Here is an 18,662-nt window from a genome sequence, read left to right as displayed (position 1 = left end):
TGAACTTGAATGCACCAAAACCTGAATGGACTTCTTTAAGTGCTAACAAAGTCTCACTTACTTCACTACATTTATTATGCAAATTATACTGGGTAAACATCACCAATTACAACCTGGAGAATGCCTATACATTCACTTGTGTTTTGACCTTGTACTGTCCCAGGCGGTCTATTTTTTTTTTGTCTCAATGAATAAAAATTAAATAAATCAGCTAGCACTTAGTGTTATAAGAAAACAAGATTTATTAGCTTGCACTCTGAAGGTGCAAGCCAAAATCTATAAAAGGTTCCAAAGCAAGTTTAAGCATTCCCAAAAGAGACATCTATTTTTCTGTTTAAAAACTCTCTGGTACATATCTTTACATGAAAGAAAAACCTGCTATCATTCCCTAACACCAATAATCTCATCATAAACTACCATTACAATTTATAAAAATAACATTTTTTTAAAAATTAGTAACCAGTTAGACATTGATGGCTCAGGCCTATAATTTTAGCTACTCAGAAGGCTGAGATCTGAGAATCAGGATTTGAAGTCAACCTGGACAAGAAAGTCTGTGAGATTCTTTATCTATAATAAACTTCCAAAATGTCAAAGTGGAGCTTAGGCTCAAGTGATAAGAAAGTCAATAGAAAATCACTAATAAAATCTCTCAATTCATATGCAGGCACTGTTAACTCAGGCCTGTATTATTAGCTACTTAGGAGTCTGAGATCTGAGGATTGGGGTTTGAAGTCAGCCTGGGCAGAAAAGTCTGTGAGACTCTTATCTCCAATTACAAACAAAAATGTGGAAGTAGAGTTGTGGCTCAAGGGTAGAGGGCCAGGCCTGTGTGAAAAAAAAAAACAAGTGAGAGCCAGTGGCCCTGAGTTGGGGACCACTGGCACATAAAAAGGAATGAAGGAAAAGAGAATTATGATAATTCTACAGACACATCATCTTTCTTAACATGATAACCAAAATGACATTCTTATCCTTATTATCAACAGTATGACTCAAAATTAAGTAATGTCCCCTTTTCACTCACTGTTTCAGGCAGGGCTGAATCAGCTGGGCTGGTGGAAGTCCTACTTCTTGTGTGGACAGGTTCCCTGGCCACAACCAGACGCAGCGATCCACTGGTTTGTTGCAATAATGCAATGGCTTGCTGGTGGGAAACTTTGTGATCCAGTGGTGTGTGGTTAATGGCCAAAATCTGGTCATTTTCCTTTAACCTGTGATCCCTTAATTACACAGGAAGAGAAAGTTTCATGTTAAACAGTCTCCAGCTTGATTTACTGAAGAAAGCTGTTGTGTAAGTTACTCAGTGTATTGCCTATGGCACTACTTTTAACATATTTATGCAAATAATTAATTATATAACAGAGCTCAGAGTGCTTGTCATGAGAAAAGTTAATGACTAATTAAGTAGTGGCTCCCTAAACACACACACACACACACACACACACACACACACACACACACACACACACACACACACACACACACACACACACACACACACACACACACACACACACACACACACACACACACACACACACACACACACACACACACACATTTTAAAAGCTACTTGGTTACAAGAATTACCATTTACGCTGGGCTCAGGTGGCTCACATCTATAATCCTACTCAGGAGGCTGAGAACTGAGGATCAGGTTCAAAGCCAGCCACCAAAGGAAAGTCCATGAGACTCTTATCTCCAATAAACTACTCAGAAAAAGCCAGAAGTAGCACTATGGCTCAGTGGTAGAGCACTATCCTTGAGCACAGAGAGGCTCAGGGACAGAGCTCAGGCCCTGAGTTCAAGCCCCAGGACCAGCAAAAATAAATAAATAATTTTTAAAATTACCATTTATGGGGCTCATGGCTAGGTTTTTGTAAATGTGAACACTACCTGTCACCTGAACTCCTGAGCTGGTTCCCATCTGACTTCCATGCACATCTCATTGGGGTAACTAGATTTTCAACTTCATTAATAATCTCATTAGTGGCTTCGCTCCATTTCTACTGTTCTTTATTACTCTGCTATCTATCAAAGGCGTGCAGACCCTTATTTCCAATTAACTACCAAAAAAGCTGGAAGTGGAGCTGTGGCTCAAGAGGTAAAACAGTAGCCTTGAACAAAACCAAAACAAGCAAACAAAAAAAGTTCATGAAAAGAGCACAGGCACTGAGTTCAAGCCTCAGGAACTGCACGAAAGAAAGAAAGAAAGAACGAAAGAGAGAGAGAGAAATGGAGGGAGGGAGGGAGGGAGGGAGGAAGGGAAGGAAGGAAGGAAGGAAGGAAGGAAGAAAGAAAGAAAGAAAGAAAGAAAGAAAGAAAGAAAGAAAGAAAGAAAGAAAGAAAGAAAGGAACTAAGAAAGGAACTAAGAAAGGAACTAAGAAAGGAACTAAGAGAGCCTTTAAAGGAGCTGGGCTTGGGAATCCCAAAATCCCACACCTGTAATCCCAGATCCCACACCTGTGGGTAGGAAGAGTGTAAAATCTGACTACATAGCCAGATTCCGCCTCAAGAAAAGTCAAATCTAAGAGACTTATCTCCAGTTAACCATCAAAAAGGCAAAGGTGGAGATGTGTCAAGTGGTAGAGTGTCAGCCTTGAGCAAAAAAAGCCAAGTGAAAGCACAAGACTCTGAGTTCAAGTCCCAGTTCAGGCACAAAAATGAAGTAAAATAAAGCCCAGAGAAGCTCAGTACCTCATATAGAGTATGACTGGAGTAAAATTCATCCTCTTAGAATTTACTCTCTCCTGGTTTACTGTAGTTGATTTTTTTTAATCTCCCAATTACCATCAAAATGTAGCAGTCCTTCCTTTCCTTCTTTGTCTCAATTGTATCTATTCATCTCTTCCTCTTCATTCCTAAAGCCAAGCATCCCATGGGAGTCTTTATATAACAACTAAATCTAATTTGCAATTTTTTCTAGGCTTTCTTCATGATGGTTATTCACCAGTTCAAAAAGGTGTAACGAAGCCAGGCCCAGTGGCTCACACTTATAATCCTAGCTACCCAGGAGGGTGACATCTGAGGACTGAGGTTCAGACCCAGCCCACACAATCTTCTAGACTCTTATCTACAAATAATCAGCAAAAAGTCAAAAGTAGAGATATGATGCAAAGGCAAAGCACTAGCCCATGAGCAAAAAGAAAAAAAGGAAGGAAGGAAGGAAGGAAGGAAGGAAGGAAGGAAGGAAGGAAGGAAGGAAGGAAGGAAGGAAGGAAGGAAGGAAGGAAAAGAAAAGCTGAGCAAGAACATGAGGTCCTGTACAAGCCTCAGTATCCACACATACAAAAAAATGTGCAGTGAAAATAGGGATGTAACTCAATGGTAAATTCTTGGCTATTTTTCACAAGGCCCTGGATTCCACCCCCAGCACTGACCAAAAGATGTGTAATGATCATCTACTGCTACTGACCAACAAAGACAGCCCAAGGATTTAACAAACTCTTCATGGCTGTTTCAAAATGGAGTTCTTCTTTTCCTCTAAAATACAGGAAAAGATTAATTTCAGAACAGAAAACAATCATTTTCATGAATACAATTTTGAATTATAGTATCCTCTTTCTCAGTTCACAGCACACTGGTAAAAATTTTGTTAAATACTGAGCTTGAGGACATAGGGTGAATTTGGTTGGTATTCAAAGACCTTTATGTTCTGCACCAGCTTGGATTCTACCTACAACCACTCTGACTTGTGGTTCCCTCCCAAACATGTCTGGCATTTCCTGTTCCTGTGTAAACTGTCTCCTCTAGCTCAAAGGCCTTCAAGTTCTCTTTAGAGTCTCCTTTGGAACTAGCAAATTCAATTGTTCAACTGCGTGTGTGTGTGTGCGTGCGTGCGTGCGTGCGTGCGTGCGTGCGTGCGTGTGTGTGTGTGTGTGTGTGTCTGTCAATCTTGGGGCTTGAAATCAGAACCTGGGCATTTCCTGTTCCTGTGTAAACTGTCTCCTCTAGCTCAAAGGCCTTCAAATTCTCTTTAGAGTCTCCCTTGGAACTAGCAAATTCAATTGTTCAACTGCTTGTGTGTGTCTGTGTGTGTGTCTGTGTGTCTGTGTGTTGATCTTGGGGCTTGAAATCAGAACCTGGGTTCTGTCCCTGAACTTTGGTGCTCAAGGAAGGCAGCTGTTCTACCATTTGGGCCACAGCTCCACTTTTGGCTTTTTTAAGTAGTTTATTGGAGATCAGTCTCTCCCAGACAATCCTGCCTAAGCTGGCTTTGAACATCAATCCTCAGATCTCAGCCTCTAGAGTAGCTAGGATCACAGGCGTGAGCACCAGGGAAAGTTCAGTTTTTGATGTTCAAATTGTGGGTGACTCTCCCAACAAATCATGTAACACTAAAAACACTACTATAGAATTATTTTATTAAAATTAGGATGACCAGTGTTTTATTAAGAGACAAGAATAAGATCTAAAATTTTATATATCCTTTCACTGTCCTTACAAAAAGAAAACATTTTGGACGGGTAACAGTGGCTAACACCTGTAACCCTAGCTATTCAGAAGGCTGAAAGTCACAATTCAAAGCCAGCCCACACTGGAAAGTCTGTGATACTCTTATCTTTAATTAACCACAGAAAAGCTGGGAGTAGTGGCTCAAGTGTTAGAGCACCATCCTTGAACAAAAAAGCTAAGGGACATTGCCCATGTCTTGAGGTCAAGTCCTAATAATACTGTCACAAAAAACTTTTTGAAAAAGAAAAGATTCTGGGGCTGGGAAGGTGGCTCAGTGGTAGAGTGCTTGCCTTGCATGCCTGAGGCCCTGGGTTCAATTCCTCAGCACCACATAAGCAAAAAGAAAAAAGCCGGAAGTGGCGCTGTGGCTCAAGTGGTAGAGCACTAGCCTTGAGCTGAAGAGCTGAGGGACAGCGCCCAAGCCCAGAGTTCAGGCCCCACGACCGGACCCAAAAAAAAAAAAAGAAAAGAAAACATTTTGTGCTGATAGTGTAGTTCAGATAATACAGCAGTGGTTGACATAAATAAAGACCTGAATTGATGCCCAGCAATGAAGGAAGGACAGAGGGAGAAAGAAACAATAAAGGAGGGAGGAAGGAGAGAGGAAGAGAGACACACAATCTTGTGTTTCCTAGCTGCTTTGGGGTGTGCATAGTCCAAGTGTTTTGACGCTCATGTCAGTTGTAGAGCACAGGTGAGTAAGGGTGAGCTCAACCCCCAGCAAACCTCCCAAAATGAGCCAAATGTTTTAATTTTTTATAATACTTTTAAATTTTATGGCTATTATAAGCATAATAGAAATATATATATATATGTATATATATATATATATATATATATATATATATATATACACACACACACATATAATTTGCTGCCAGGCACCAATGTTTTATGCTTGTAATCCTAGCGACTCAGGAGACTTAGATCCTAGAATCATGGTTCAAAGCCAGCCTAGCCAGGAAAGTCTGTGAGACTCATCTCCAATTAATCACAGAAAAAACCTGAAGTGATGCTGTGGCTCAAATGGCAGAGCATTATCCTTGAGCAAAAAAGCTCAGGGACAGCACTCAATCCCAGAGGTGGAGCTCCAGGACCAGCAAAAAATAATAATACTTATTTGGCCAGGCACCGATGGCTCATGACTGTAATACTAGCTACTTAAAAGACTAAGATCTGAAGATCATGGTTCAAAAAGAGCTTGTACAGAAAAGTCTGTGAGACCTTTTATTTGGATAATAGGACTTGAACTCTGGGCCTTGGTGCTATCCCTGAGTTCTTTTGCTCAAGGCTAGTGCTCTACCACTTTGAGCTACAGATCTACTTCTGGCTTTTTGGTGGCTAATTAGAAATAAGAGTTTCATGGTCTTGCCTGCCCAGGATGGTTTTGAACCAAAATCCTCAGATTTCAGCCTCCTGAGTAGCTAGAACTATAGGCTCAAACTACTAGCACCCAGCCTGTAAGACTCTTATGCTTGTAATCTTAGCTACTCAGGAGGCTAAGATCTGAGGATCACAGTTCAAAGCCAGCCTGGGCAGCAACGTTTGTGAGACTCTTATCTCCAATAAAACACCAGAAAACCGGAATTGGTGCTGTGGCTCAAGTGGTGGTACAGTGCTAGCCTTGAGCTGAAGAGCTGAGGGAGAGTGCCCAGGCCCAGAGTTCAAGACCCATGACCACTCTTCCCCCCCCCAAAAAAAAAAGAAAAAAAGAACTAGCATAAAAAATAATACTTTAGCCGGGCGCTGGTGGCTCACGCCTGTAATCCTAGCTACTCAGGAGGCTGAGATCTGAGGATCGCGGTTCAAAGCCAGCCCGGGCAGGAGAGACCGTGAGACTCCTATCTCCAATAAATCACCAGAAAACCGGAAGTGGCGCTATAGCTCAAGTGGTAGAGCGCTCGCCTTGAGCTGAAGAGCTGAGGGACAGCGCCCAGGCCCAGAGTTCAAGCCCCACGACCGACAAAAAAAAAAAATAATAATAATACTTTAATCTCAGTTTGAAGCCATCCATGGCAGTAATTAACCACAATTAACCACACACACACAAAAAAAGCCTGGAGTGCAGCTGTGGCTCAAGTGGTAGAGTGAAAGGGGAAAACCTGAAGGGAAAAATGCCAGGCAAGAGTACAAGGTGCCAGTAATCCAGTCTCCTCAGGAGACTGAGACCTGAGGATGGCACTTCAAAGCCAGCCTGATCAGGAAAGTCAGCCTGAGCCCATGCTCTAATTCAAGTCCCAGGATTAGCAAAAAATAAAACTAAAAACTATAAAGTAAACAGAACTATGAAACTTGATGAGACGGTTGCGATGGGAGTAGGGAAGAAGGAAGGAAGAAGTGACTCAGATCAAGGTGCACGGGACACATAAATGGACATATTAAATAAACATCTGTGCAACTATATGACAATAATAAAGAAAAAGCAAAACAAAAAAGAACACGTACAAATGTACAGGAAGACTTAGCATAGTAGCTGCTAGTGTTACTGTTTTATTACTAATTGCTTATTCTCTTTGCTTTCAGAGCTGTCAGGAAAAGAACTGGCAAAATAAGCAAGGTCCTCACCTGTCAGCTATACTCCCTGGATGTACTTCCTTCACAAAGATCTCCACTTCTCCCAGACTTTGGCTTCTTAGAGCCACCACGCTGAAACCCAAGCCTCCAGTTGAAGGGCGTTCTATGTCTATATATTCAATTTGCCGGCCCTAATGAAGGGAGATTTAAAAAAAAGTGAAATTATGTGCATTTAAACAACACCCTTTCTGCAGAATTTAAAACTACACAGCACAAAAACAGCTTCTTCTAAGTCATCTTTATAATGGAAATAAAGTGATCATTTCAATAAGACATTATGTCTGGAACCCTGCATGGTGACTGCTTTCAGAAGAATGTAGGAGGGTGTGAGCAGGCTGGGTGCTGGTGGCTCACACCTGTAATCCTACTCAGGAGTCTAAGATCTGAGAATTGAAGTTGAAAGGCACATGAATTCACTAGATTCTTTTTTTTTTTAATTGAGAAAATACCGTACAGAGGGGTTACAATTACATGAGCAAGGTAATGAGTACATTTATCAAGCATTGTTGCCTCCTCCTTTGTTTCCCCTTCCCATTGCTTCCCATCTACCCCCCCCCATTCTTATCTCTAATTAATCACCCTGGCTCCAGTGGTAGAACACCAGCCATGAGAGAGAAAAAAAAAAATCAAGCTAAAGCAAAAAGCCCTGAGTTTAAGATTCCCCTAGCACAAATAATAAAATAAGAAGCTAGAGTTGTCATGAATGCCTATAATCAAGTTACTCAAGAGCTACTCACAGGAGTATTGTGAGTTCAAGGCCAGCCTGGGCAGCTAGTGGCATTCTATATCTCAAAAACAAAAGAAAAGCAAAATGGCTGGAGTCTAGCTCAAGCATTAGAACACTTGAGGCCCTAATAAATAAACAAACAAAGCAAGCTATAGAAAGACCACCATTAAGAAGTGGTTCATCACTGGGTTTTTCTGTGACAGCTAAGCATTCTATTGCTTTAGTTAGCAATTGCATTTATCTGATGAGAACTTCACAAATGTATCAACTAACAAGAGCATCACAAGAATGGGACAGAACACTAGCTTCATAAAAGAAAATTAGGTCCAGAATATTAGCTTACTACCATAGTTCAGGCTGGAGGTATGGCATGACTCAAGGTCGAATGCCTCCCCATCCCAGTTTCAATGGATTCTTTTTCCCATTCAAACTCAGATTTCATTTTAAAAGGCAAGTATTAAAAGAATGAACCAATATAAAACTAGCATATCCAAAAATGTAAGTCATCTATTATTTCTCTCTTTTTTTTTGGTCATAGGGCTTGAACTCAGGGCCTGGTTGCTGTCCCTGAACTTTTCTGCTCAAGTCTAGTATTCTAGTACTTTGAGCTGGTGGTTAATTGGAGATAAGAGTCTCATGGACTACCTGCTTGGACTGGCTTCAAACTGTGATCCTCAGATCTCAGCCTCCTGAGTACCTGGGATTACAGGCGTGAGCCACTGGCAACTGGCTATTATTTCATTTTTAATAGGTATTGGGGATTTGCCTTTCCAATATTTTCCTAGAAGTTTCCAAATTTTATTAGTTCCAAGTCCCACTCTTTTTTGACATGAAATTAACAAGTTTCAATAATTTTTTTCACTTCCAGCAGACATTAATATTTCTTCTATGACCAAACCACTATGGATCTCTTGCCTTTCAAGAACAGAGATGTGTTCAAACTAGAATCTTTGTCTATGAATATTCATTAACCACAAACATGGATGCTCTCCTTTAGCATTTGCTTCATTTTGTGTTGTCTTTTGTTTTGCAACAGGATCTGGATATATTGTCCAAGCTGGCTTGGAATTCACAATCCTCCTGACAACCTTGTAGTCAGAGAGTTCAGCTGTGAACCACCATGCCCAAATTTCATATAATTTAAAGACAACAAATTCCCAATGGGTTAGAAAATGGTATTAATTCCACCTAACAATATAAAAATGTAAACAAAATCCATGCCAACACATTTTAAGTCAAAAAGAGTGAGTATAGGTATCCTTTTAAAATTGAAAACAGAAGAGGAGAAAAAAAAGGCAATGTTCACATCACATAGCACAATGTAACTTTACCTGAGCCATCTGTTGAATGATTGAGTTAAAGTCTTCATTTCCCGAGTTTGGGGCCCAAGGAAATAACCCAGAAACAGTTAAATTATTATGGGGCCTGTGGGCATTCCCATTCGTAATGGAACCATCCGTGAACACTAATAAGCCTTTCCGAGAAAAATCAAAATTGGCTGAACAATCTGGTGGAATATGGCTGAGCTGTTGGAGAGAAAAACAGGATAATCATCAACAGAAACCTTCAGGAAAAAATTTATTTCTACCTATATTTTATATTTTCTGCATTTAATGTATGATGTGTGGTTTAAATATACATGAATTAAGTAAGGTACATATATATGTATATATACATATATACATTTTTGTGTGTATGCCATTACTGGGCTTGAACTCAGGGGTCTGGGCAATAGGTACTATCTCTTAGCCTTTTTGGCTCAAGGCTTCACTTTGCCACTTGAGCCACAATTCTCCCTCTAGCTTTTTGGTGGTTAATTGGAGATTAATGTCTCTTGGACTTTCCTGCCTGGACTGGCTTTGAACCAATCTTCAGATCTCAGCCACCTGAACAATTAGGATTATAGCCCTAAGCCACTAGGATCTGGCTTCACATACATACTTTTATTTAATATTAAAAAAAAAAAAAAAGTTCAGTCAGGCACTGGTGGCTCATGCCTGTTACTCTAATTAAATACCAAAAAGCCAGAAGTGAAGCTGTGGCTCAAAACGGTAGAGAGCTAGCCTTGAGCACAAAAATGGAAGGACAAGCTGGGCACTGGTGCCTCATACTTGTAATCCTAGCTACTCAGGAGGCTGAGATCTGAGGATCATGGTTCAAAGCAAACCTGGGAAGGAAAGTCTGTGACTTTTTTTTTTCTTGATCAGTAGTGGGGCTTGAACTCTGGGCCTGGGCTTTGTCCCTAAGCTCTTCAGCTCAAGGCTAGCACTCTACCATTTGAGCTACAGCACCACTTCTGGTTTTCTGGTGATTAACTGGAAATAAAAGAGTCTCACAGACTTTCCTGCCCAGGCTGGTTTTGAACCATGATCCTCAGATCTCGGCCTCCTGAATAGCTAGGATTACAGGTGTGAGCCACAGTGACCTGCTCCAGGAGACTCTTATCGCCAATTAACCACCAGGAAACCAGAAGTGGCACTGTGGCTAAAGGGGTAGAACACTAGCCTTGAGCTGAAGAACTGAGGGACAGCGCCTAGGCCCAGACTAAAAGCCCCATGACCAACAAAAAAGAAATGTGTAAGGACAGTACACAGGCCCTAAGTTCAAGCCCCAGGATTGGCACAGAAAAAAAAAAAATACTTAATAGTTATAACTGTGTCAGTGTATCCTGCCTTCTATGTCTATCCAATGTCAGTAAGATTATCTCATTATTCTTCACATACTTAGATACATCAAGTCATGTAAGTGAAGACACTAAGCTTTTTTGTGCTCATCTGCACATTGCCATGTGGGGAGCCTCAAGAGAGCCACAGGTGTGCCAGGCACAGGTGGTTCACGCCTGTAATACTAGCTATTCAGGAGACTGAGATCTGAGGATCAAAGTTCAAAGGCAGCCCAGACAGAAAAGTCTCTGTGAGACTCTTATCTCCAGTTACCCACTTAAAAACTCGACATGGAGCTATGGCTCAAAGTGGGAGAGTGTTGTTTGTCTTGAACAAAAGAGCTCAGGGACAGTGCCATGGGTTGTATACATAGTAGTAACAACAGCACTTACTGAATGCTTGCTAAGAATTAAGTTTTTTAAGATTCTTTTGGATTTTTTTTTTTTTTGGTAGTAATAGGGTTTGAACTTAGGGCCTCAAGCTTTACCTCCAGCCCAACTTGTTTTATTTTGAGAAGTCTTACAGAATTTTCTGGCTGGGCTGGCTTTGTTTGAACCATGATCCTCCTCAATCTCTTGAGTAGCTAAGATTAATAGCCTGAGCCCCAGATAACCACCTGGCTGTTTCACAAGGCCTTAATATATTTATCTCATTTAATCCACACATTAGATTAAATCCTTGAACAAGATTAACAACAAGTGAGTCACATAGCCACTTGACCATAAGCAGAAAGAAGAGAATCCTATAATTATAAGGAGCGCGATTATAAAATAATACTGCTGGAGCTGGGCACTGAAGAAGCTGAGATCTAAGAACTGAGGTTCAAAGTCAGTACAGGCAGAAATGTCTATGAGACTCTGATCTCCAATTAGTTAGCAAAAAGCTGAAGTGATAGAGCACTAACTTTGAGCAAAACAGCTAAGGGAGAGCACTCTGCCCTAAGTTCAAGCCCTATTACCAGAAAAAGAAAAAAAAAAGATTTAAAAAAGAAAACTCACTGCTGCTACAACTGCTAACACAGTAGAATAAAAGTAACACTTGGAACCAGATGTTGGTGGCTCGCAACTGTAATTTTAGCTACTCAGGAAGCTGAGATCTGAGAATTGAGGTTCAAATGGGAAAAAAGTAACACTCAGAATAAATGTCAGGAGATAGATGGTGGAACTCAGTGGTTGAGTGTGTTGAGTTTGTTCTAAGCTGGCTCTGAGTTCAATTCCCAACACCAATGAAGAAGCTTTTTTTTTTTTTTTTTGGCCAGTCCTAGGGCTTGAACTCAGGACACTGTGCACTGTCCCTGAGCTTCTTTTGCACAAGGCTAGCACTCTACCACTTGAACCATAGCACCACTTCTGGCTTTTTCTGTGTATGTGGTACTGAAGAATGGAATCCAGGGCTTCATGCATGGTAGGCAAGCACTCTACCACTAAACCACATTCCCAACCCAGAAGCATTATTTATAATTTGGAAGAAAATGTTGGGAATTCTCAAAACTTATTTAATCAAGTAAAAAAAAAAAAAAAATAGCTAGGTGCTGGTGGCTCACACCTGTAATCCTAGCTACTCAGGAGGCTGAGATCTAAGGATCTTGGTTCAAAGCCAGCCCAGGCAGGGACATCCATAAGACTCTTATTTCCAATAAACCACCAGAAAATCGGAAATGGTACTGTGGTTCAAGTGGTAGAGTGGTAGCCTTGAGCTGAAGAGCTGAGGGACAGTGCCCAGGCCCAGAGTTCAAACCCCACAACTGACAAAAAAAAAAAAGTATATTCCAAGGTGCAACATGAAATTATCCATGTGTGTGTGTTTGTGTGTGTGTGTGTGTTCAAACCCCACAAATGACAAAAAAAAAAAAAGTATATTCCAAGGTGCAACATGAAATTATCCGTTTGTGTGTATGTGTGTGTGTGAAATTATCCGTGTGTGTGTGTGTGTGTGTGTGTGTGTGTGTGCGCGCGCGCGCGCCAGTGAATTTAGGGCCTAGGAGCTTTTTCTTTCTTTTTTTGCTCAAGGCTGGTGCTCTATTGCTTGAGCTACAGCTCCACCTCTGGATTGTTTTTCTGGTTAATTGGAGATAGGAGTCTCACAGACTTTCCTGCCCAGACTGGCTTCAAACTCTGATCTTCAGATCTCAGACTCCTGAGTAGCTAGAATTACAGTGTGAGCCACCATTGCCCAGTATTTTAAAACTACTTATGCCAATACTGCCATGCAGGTTCCAATAGGGTCATGTGGACATAAACATTCTTACAGTGCATTTGTCCTTGTCCACCTCTCTCTGGGTCTGCTGTTTGACACAGCCAGGCAGAATCCACGTGGAACTTACTTGTCCCTTCAGCTGCTTGATGGACTGCTGGAGTGTGAGTATCTGGTTAAAGAGAGGACTCCTCAGTGTGTCATAAAACAGAGCCAGCTTCTCATTCTGTGATGTGTCACCCTTCTCCTGCAGCCTTGTTTGCAGGCGCTCCAGGACCTGCAGAACCTGCAGTTTATCTTGTTGAAGAAGAATGATCAGAGCACAAGTTAAGTCCATCTCATAAACCAGATCTGAATCATTAATTAAGTGAATGAATAATCAAACTACCTAATATACCTGCAGCAGGATTTTCAGGCATGTTGGATTTTTTTCTTCAATCACTTTTAAGGAATTCTAGAGAAAAGATTGAAAATATGAGTTTCCATTTTAAAGAAAAACTTAAGAACATTTTTCATCAAAAGACACCACTAGCTGGACACCAATGGCTCACACCTGAAATCTTAGTTACTCAGGAGACTGAGCTCTAGTATCATGGTTCAAAGCCAGCCCAAGTAAACAAATTTGAAAGACTCTTATCTCTAACTACTCAGTAAAAAGCTGGTAGAAGTGTGGTTCAGCGCCTGCTTTGGATAGTCCTGCATATTTTGGATACATGAGCTAAGCCACCGCTCAATAGGGTTAGAGTAGAAAGTGGCTGGTCATCCATTGCTCATGATTCATAGTTGGCCTACATCCATAAAACAGGCCTGAAGCCGGACACCAGTGGCTCATGCCTGCAATCCTAGCTATTCAGGAGGCTGAGATCTGAGAATCACAATTCCAAGCCAGCCTGGGCAGGAAAATCTGTGAGCCTGTTATCTCCAACTAACCACTAGAAAACCAGAAGTGGAGCTGTGGCTCAAGTGGTAGAGCATTTGCCTTGAGCTGAAGAGCTCAGGGACAGCACCCAGGCCAGACATCAAGCCCCACCACAAAAAAAAAAAAAAAAAAAAAAACAAGCCTGGAGAATTATCACCATTCCTGCTAAGAACAGGGACTAAAGTTCTAAAGACATGTGGCATGTAAAAGAGACATACAAGTAATAGATGTCTGGCTGAAGTTGCAGCAGCGGGCCAAATGGAACCTATTTGTCAACCTTGATATGGTCACTGGAAATCTTTAGCCAAACAATTCTGACCTATTCCAGTATAAAATTAACAGGGTTGAGTCTAAGAAAGCAGCTTGGGATGGTCAAGTACTTAGCTAGCATTCCCAACGCAGGGGGTTTAATCCTCAGCATGACCAAAGAAATAAAGAACAAAAAGAGAAGCAAGAGTTAGAGAAGGGAATTTTAAGTTTGTTAAAGCATGGTAAAGCACGCTCACATGTCATAGATAGGCCTTCTAGGTAAGTCACAGATAGGTCAGATGTAAAAATGCCATGTGATAAACACTTGTCTTAGACCCAAAGCCTCCAAAAAAGTCTCTTATGCTCAGCAGCTTCCCCTCTATCATCCAATGAAGTGAATTTGGGACCAGAGTTTTTCATAGTTGGTCAACTGTAGGATTTGATAGAAAGGCATTATTATAATATCGTGGTTTAAAAAAAAAGTCCATGTCCTAAGCCAATACCAATTAATAGAATATGGGGAGTGGGCAAGAAGAAGCTGAGAGTAATTTAATTTCTGATTGAAGGTAATTGAAAGGCTTTATTAACATTCAAAGATTAATTTAGGCAAATTAAGGACCCTGAAAAAGACATTTTTTTTTTTCCAGCGCTCAATAGTTCAAGATCAGAATTCCCTACTTATTTAACAAGACATCTACTGATCTTCAACTTCAGGGGGAAATATCACTAGCTATTTCCTTGGGAAAGTACAGGTATTTATGCTCGGGCTGCACAGGTGAATTAGGCAAGATCACAATTAAACAGTTCCTAACTTACCTACAGGAATCTGTCACAGATCACTAGCCAGGAAGTTGTAAGAATCAATGAGCTATTAGGTACAAAGTCATGGTTTCAAAAGTTATTCAAAATCTAAGGACCATGAACTGTTTTTAAGTGTCTGTGGCTTCAGTTTGAGTATAAAGATCAGGATTTATCTTTAGCATTCGTTTGTCCTTAAAGCTCAGCATTTATTTGATAACTGATTAAATGAAAATAAACTCTCCCAGCCAAAGAGCAATGGTGATGCTATTAACAGGCCTCTAAATAATTATATCTCCTGCCATGCAAATACAGCTTCAAGTCAGGTATTCTAGAAACTAGCCTACCCCGTAGGTAGAAAAATACTATTTAAAGTGGCGCTGTGGCTCAAGTGGTAGAGCGCTCGCCTTGAGCTAAGGGACAGTGCCCAAGCCCAGAGTTCAAGCCCCACGACAGACCAAAAAAAAAAAAAAAATACTATTTATTTTTTATGAACTAGGAGACAAGGCTAAAGCAGTAGAGCAACAACCTAGCAAGCTCAAGGCCCCGAATTCAAATCTCAGTACTCCTAAAAGAATACTTTATTTCATTTTGATAAATATTATTTTATATGATCAAAGGCACAGAGGCATTGCATCTTTGGGTTTCTCCCCTAAGAGTATCCTCCTTTGGTCTCACTATAAAGAATACTTATTTTTTTAACCATTGTCAAAACATCACATTCCTGGATTTAGGTAACAGACACAAATTCCAGAATGATACGTTTGGATCTAGATGCTCAAAATCTACAAATCATTTCAGTATGCAATGATACAAAAATTAATAAGACTTTAAACTTTTTTATATGAAACCTGGAAATCTAGTGTACATTTCACATACAGCACAGCTCAAGGCACCCAAGAAGGGCAAAGGTCAGTGCCAGCCTGGGAAAAAGTTAGCAAGACTTTACTGTAACAAACAAACTGTGCATGTCTGTAATTCTAACTATGCGGAAGCATAGGTTGAAGATCCGCAGTCTGGACAAAAGGTGCAAGCCCCTATATGAAACCCTAAAGTAAGAAAGCAAGAAAAAGAAAAGCAAATCATGTTTAGCCAATCACAAATATTAAGGCAGAATAGCCCAGTTTTCTCAAAGCTACCAAGGTAAGCAGTCTTACACTCAACTCCAGTGTGGCTTCCCAAAACGAATGTGTTTTTGTTAAACTTTAACAGGACCAGTCAATTCAGCCTGCCCAGCTGTTGAATGTAATAACAAATGTTGTGAAGTGAAACACCATTGTAAGGAAAGCAAATGCTAAGCTGCAGTTTTAATAACAAATTTGCTATAAGAAAAAAATATAAATATATAGATGTTTTTATATTTAATATAGTCATATATAAATATATTATATATTATATATTATATATAAGATATTATATAAATAATATATTAAATGTTATATATTTGTGTACATTACATAATGTAGATTATGTTACATGTTATATTACATATTATGTTATATAAATATGTATTTTATGTATTTAATATATACATTATATATATTGTCGGTGGTGGGGCTTGGGCTCAGGGACAGGATGTTGTCCCTGAGATTCTTTGGTTCAGGGCTAACATCCTACCACTTAAGCCACAGCGCCACTTTTGTCTTTTTCTCAGACTTTTTCTCAGTCTCACAGACTTTCCTGCTCGGGCTGGCTTCCAACCGTTATCCTCAGATCTCAGCCTCCTGAGTAGCTAGGATTAACAAGTGTGAGCCACCAGCACGGAGCTATGTACAGGTATTTCTAACTAAAACTACAAACTGTAAGAAACTATGCCATGATGTTATTAGTGCTTTTTCTTTCAATGGTGAGTGGGTTTCCGGGTGTTTTTAGTTACTTTTTGAAAATTCTCTACAATTTTCCCCACAAAAAAATACTCATTAACTCTGCACCTGAAAATAGGGACTGGGGGGATGGGAGGAGCTCAAGGGTAGCACCTGCTCAGCCCTTGAGGTCCTGAATTCTAATCCAGCACTACTGAAAACTAAACAAAACTTAACAGCTAATTGGAACTTACTAAAGCGTTGGTAAATACTGATGAGTTTAACCTGTTTCTTTTCAACTTTTTTTCCCCATTTTTCTAATGGCGAGTCCATTTTATGTGAGCACTTAGTTTTGTGAACTAGTAAATCTCTTTGGCTCTCACCTTATCAGTCCCCTCCATCAGTCCCCTCCATTTCTATACTTACTTTCCAATTATCTTAGCTTTTTTTTTTTTTAATAATCTTTGTAAAAGCCTGGGCCTGACAACAGCAAACGCATCTCAGCTACCGGTCACGACCTCACCAGCCTTTTCTAATTCTACAAAATGAACGGATTTGAGTTTTTACCCCACTCCTCCCTGGCTTTCCTTAAACCAGGTGCGTGAGAATGAATGAGTGGCAGAGAATAGGTCCATTGGCCTCAGTGGAACAGATTTTTTTCCCCAGGTCTCCTGAAGCTTCTGCCTTCAGGAAACTCGTCCGGCAAGTACCAAAGGCCAGACCCTAAGCAAGCGAGAGGCCTGGAGGGGCGATCTGGCCTTGGAAGGCGCACCTCCCTCCTCTCCGAGGCGGACAACCCAATCAACCCGGAATTCGAACCCAGCGATCAGCGCCCTCTGGAGAGGGGACCAAGTGCCAAGTAAACACCCCAGGGGGAGACGGATTGGGCCTGCTGGGCGTGCCGGGAGGACAGGACGCTTTGGAAGGTGGGAAAGACCTGCGAGTGCTTTCCAGAGCTTGATTTCACGCAGGAAACCTGGGGGTTTCCACCCCCGAAGTTCGGAAGTCACACAGGGCGCCCTTTCCGCGCGCGGCGCTCGAGCTCTCCGCAGGAAGGCTGGCACAGCCAGGCCGGGGCAGGGCGCTCGGGCGCAGCGACACCGGCGGCGGGGAGGGCGCCCCCGGCGTCCCGCGGGTGCTCCTCCCCGCAGTCCCCAGCGGAAGACGGCTCCGCCCAGCTCGGCGGGCGCCGCCGAGGCCCCGGGTCGCTGGATCCGCGATGCAGCCCACAGCCTCGACAGGCGGCCCCCGGCACAGCGGGCGCAGACTGGGGGCCGGGGAGGCCAGCGGAGGGCCGGGCGCGCCCCGGGCTCCGAGGGAACCGCGCGCGGCGGGACGGGGCGGGGTCCGCGGGGGAGACGCCCGAGCCCCCGGCAGAAGAAGGGCGGCGCCCCGACTCCCTCTAGGGATCGGCGCGGGCTCCTCGGGGCCGGCGGGCAGAGAGCGCGCAGGGGCCCCGCCAACAGGGTGGGGACGCGGGCAGGGGGGAATTCCCCCCCCCCCCGACCCCACTCTTTACCTGGTCCGGTGATTACGCGATGGGAGCTTGGGCAGGTGGCGGGGCTCAGCGGCGGCAGCCCCGGCTTACCTGGGCGGAAGTGACTGGCGAGGCTGACCGCGCCTCACCTGCAGGCCCTCCCCTCGCCCGACCCTCCCCGCGGGGGCGGGGCGCCGGGGTGGCGCGGGTGGGGCACCCGGAGCTCGGCCGGCCGGAGCCTGCTGTCCGGCCGGGGAGAGGAAGGCCGCTGGGCCGTCCCGCAGGTGAAGCTGGGCTGCCCTGGAGCGGGAGGTTAAGGGGCCCAGGAAGGAGGTGGGGGCGCTGCACGGGCCAGATCCCGTCCACAGGTGTTAGACACCTGTGGGGTGTCTTGAAAAAGCGGCTGGCCTATGTGGAGGACTCCCGTGGCCTAACTTTTTGCACCATTTTTTTTCTTTTTTAGATCTGCTGACAAAATATGTCTTTAGTTAATCGCAGCACAACACACACAAAACGACTGAGTGTAACTATGGGAGTTCATCTGGGTGAAAGAAAAGATTCTAGCAATAGTTCCCTGCAAATTACATATGTCTCGTTTACTCGCTGAAGAAACTGCCCACCTGGTAAGGTAACTAGCCCAAAGTTTGAGAGGACGGTTTAGTCTTTGGACTCTGATTCCAGTGTTATGCTACACATTTGAACACTCATGATGTCACAACTTGGCGTCAAGAAAAGTTTCACCAGCACTGAGTGCAAAATTCAGTAAGCATTTGTCTTACAGAGTGGTCTGCACAATGCCCA

The 18,662-nt window shown here is 42.5% G+C and overlaps 1 protein-coding gene across 4 annotated transcripts in view; it reads right to left on the bottom strand.

Annotated features, from left to right (window-relative positions):
• The window catches only part of Patj (PATJ crumbs cell polarity complex component), a 283,552-nt gene extending 265,564 nt beyond the window's left edge, over nucleotides 1-17,988 (bottom strand). For 2 of the 4 annotated variants that reach the window (XM_069987179.1, XM_069987182.1), the window contains exons 1-6: nucleotides 17,904-17,988; nucleotides 13,005-13,070; nucleotides 12,747-12,913; nucleotides 9,092-9,286; nucleotides 7,025-7,164; nucleotides 1,028-1,223 (exon numbers count right to left, since the gene is read on the bottom strand). In XM_069987179.1, coding sequence (XP_069843280.1) covers nucleotides 1,028-1,223; nucleotides 7,025-7,164; nucleotides 9,092-9,286; nucleotides 12,747-12,913; nucleotides 13,005-13,035 — 729 coding nt within the window. In that variant the 5' untranslated portion in view covers nucleotides 13,036-13,070; nucleotides 17,904-17,988. Of the gene's footprint in view, nucleotides 1-1,027; nucleotides 1,224-7,024; nucleotides 7,165-9,091; nucleotides 9,287-12,746; nucleotides 12,914-13,004; nucleotides 13,071-17,321; nucleotides 17,368-17,903 lie in introns of those variants that run through there. The other 2 variants (XM_069987180.1, XM_069987181.1) reach the window with 2 other exon arrangements.
• Nucleotides 17,989-18,662: the final 674 nt, after the last annotated feature.

The sequence above is a fragment of the Dipodomys merriami genome, unplaced genomic scaffold, assembly GCF_024711535.1.
Source record: "Dipodomys merriami isolate MVZ:Mamm:240054 unplaced genomic scaffold, mDipMer1.0.p SCAF_34, whole genome shotgun sequence".
Lineage (NCBI taxonomy): Eukaryota > Metazoa > Chordata > Mammalia > Rodentia > Heteromyidae > Dipodomys > Dipodomys merriami.
This window is presented reverse-complemented; position numbering and strand designations above follow the sequence as displayed.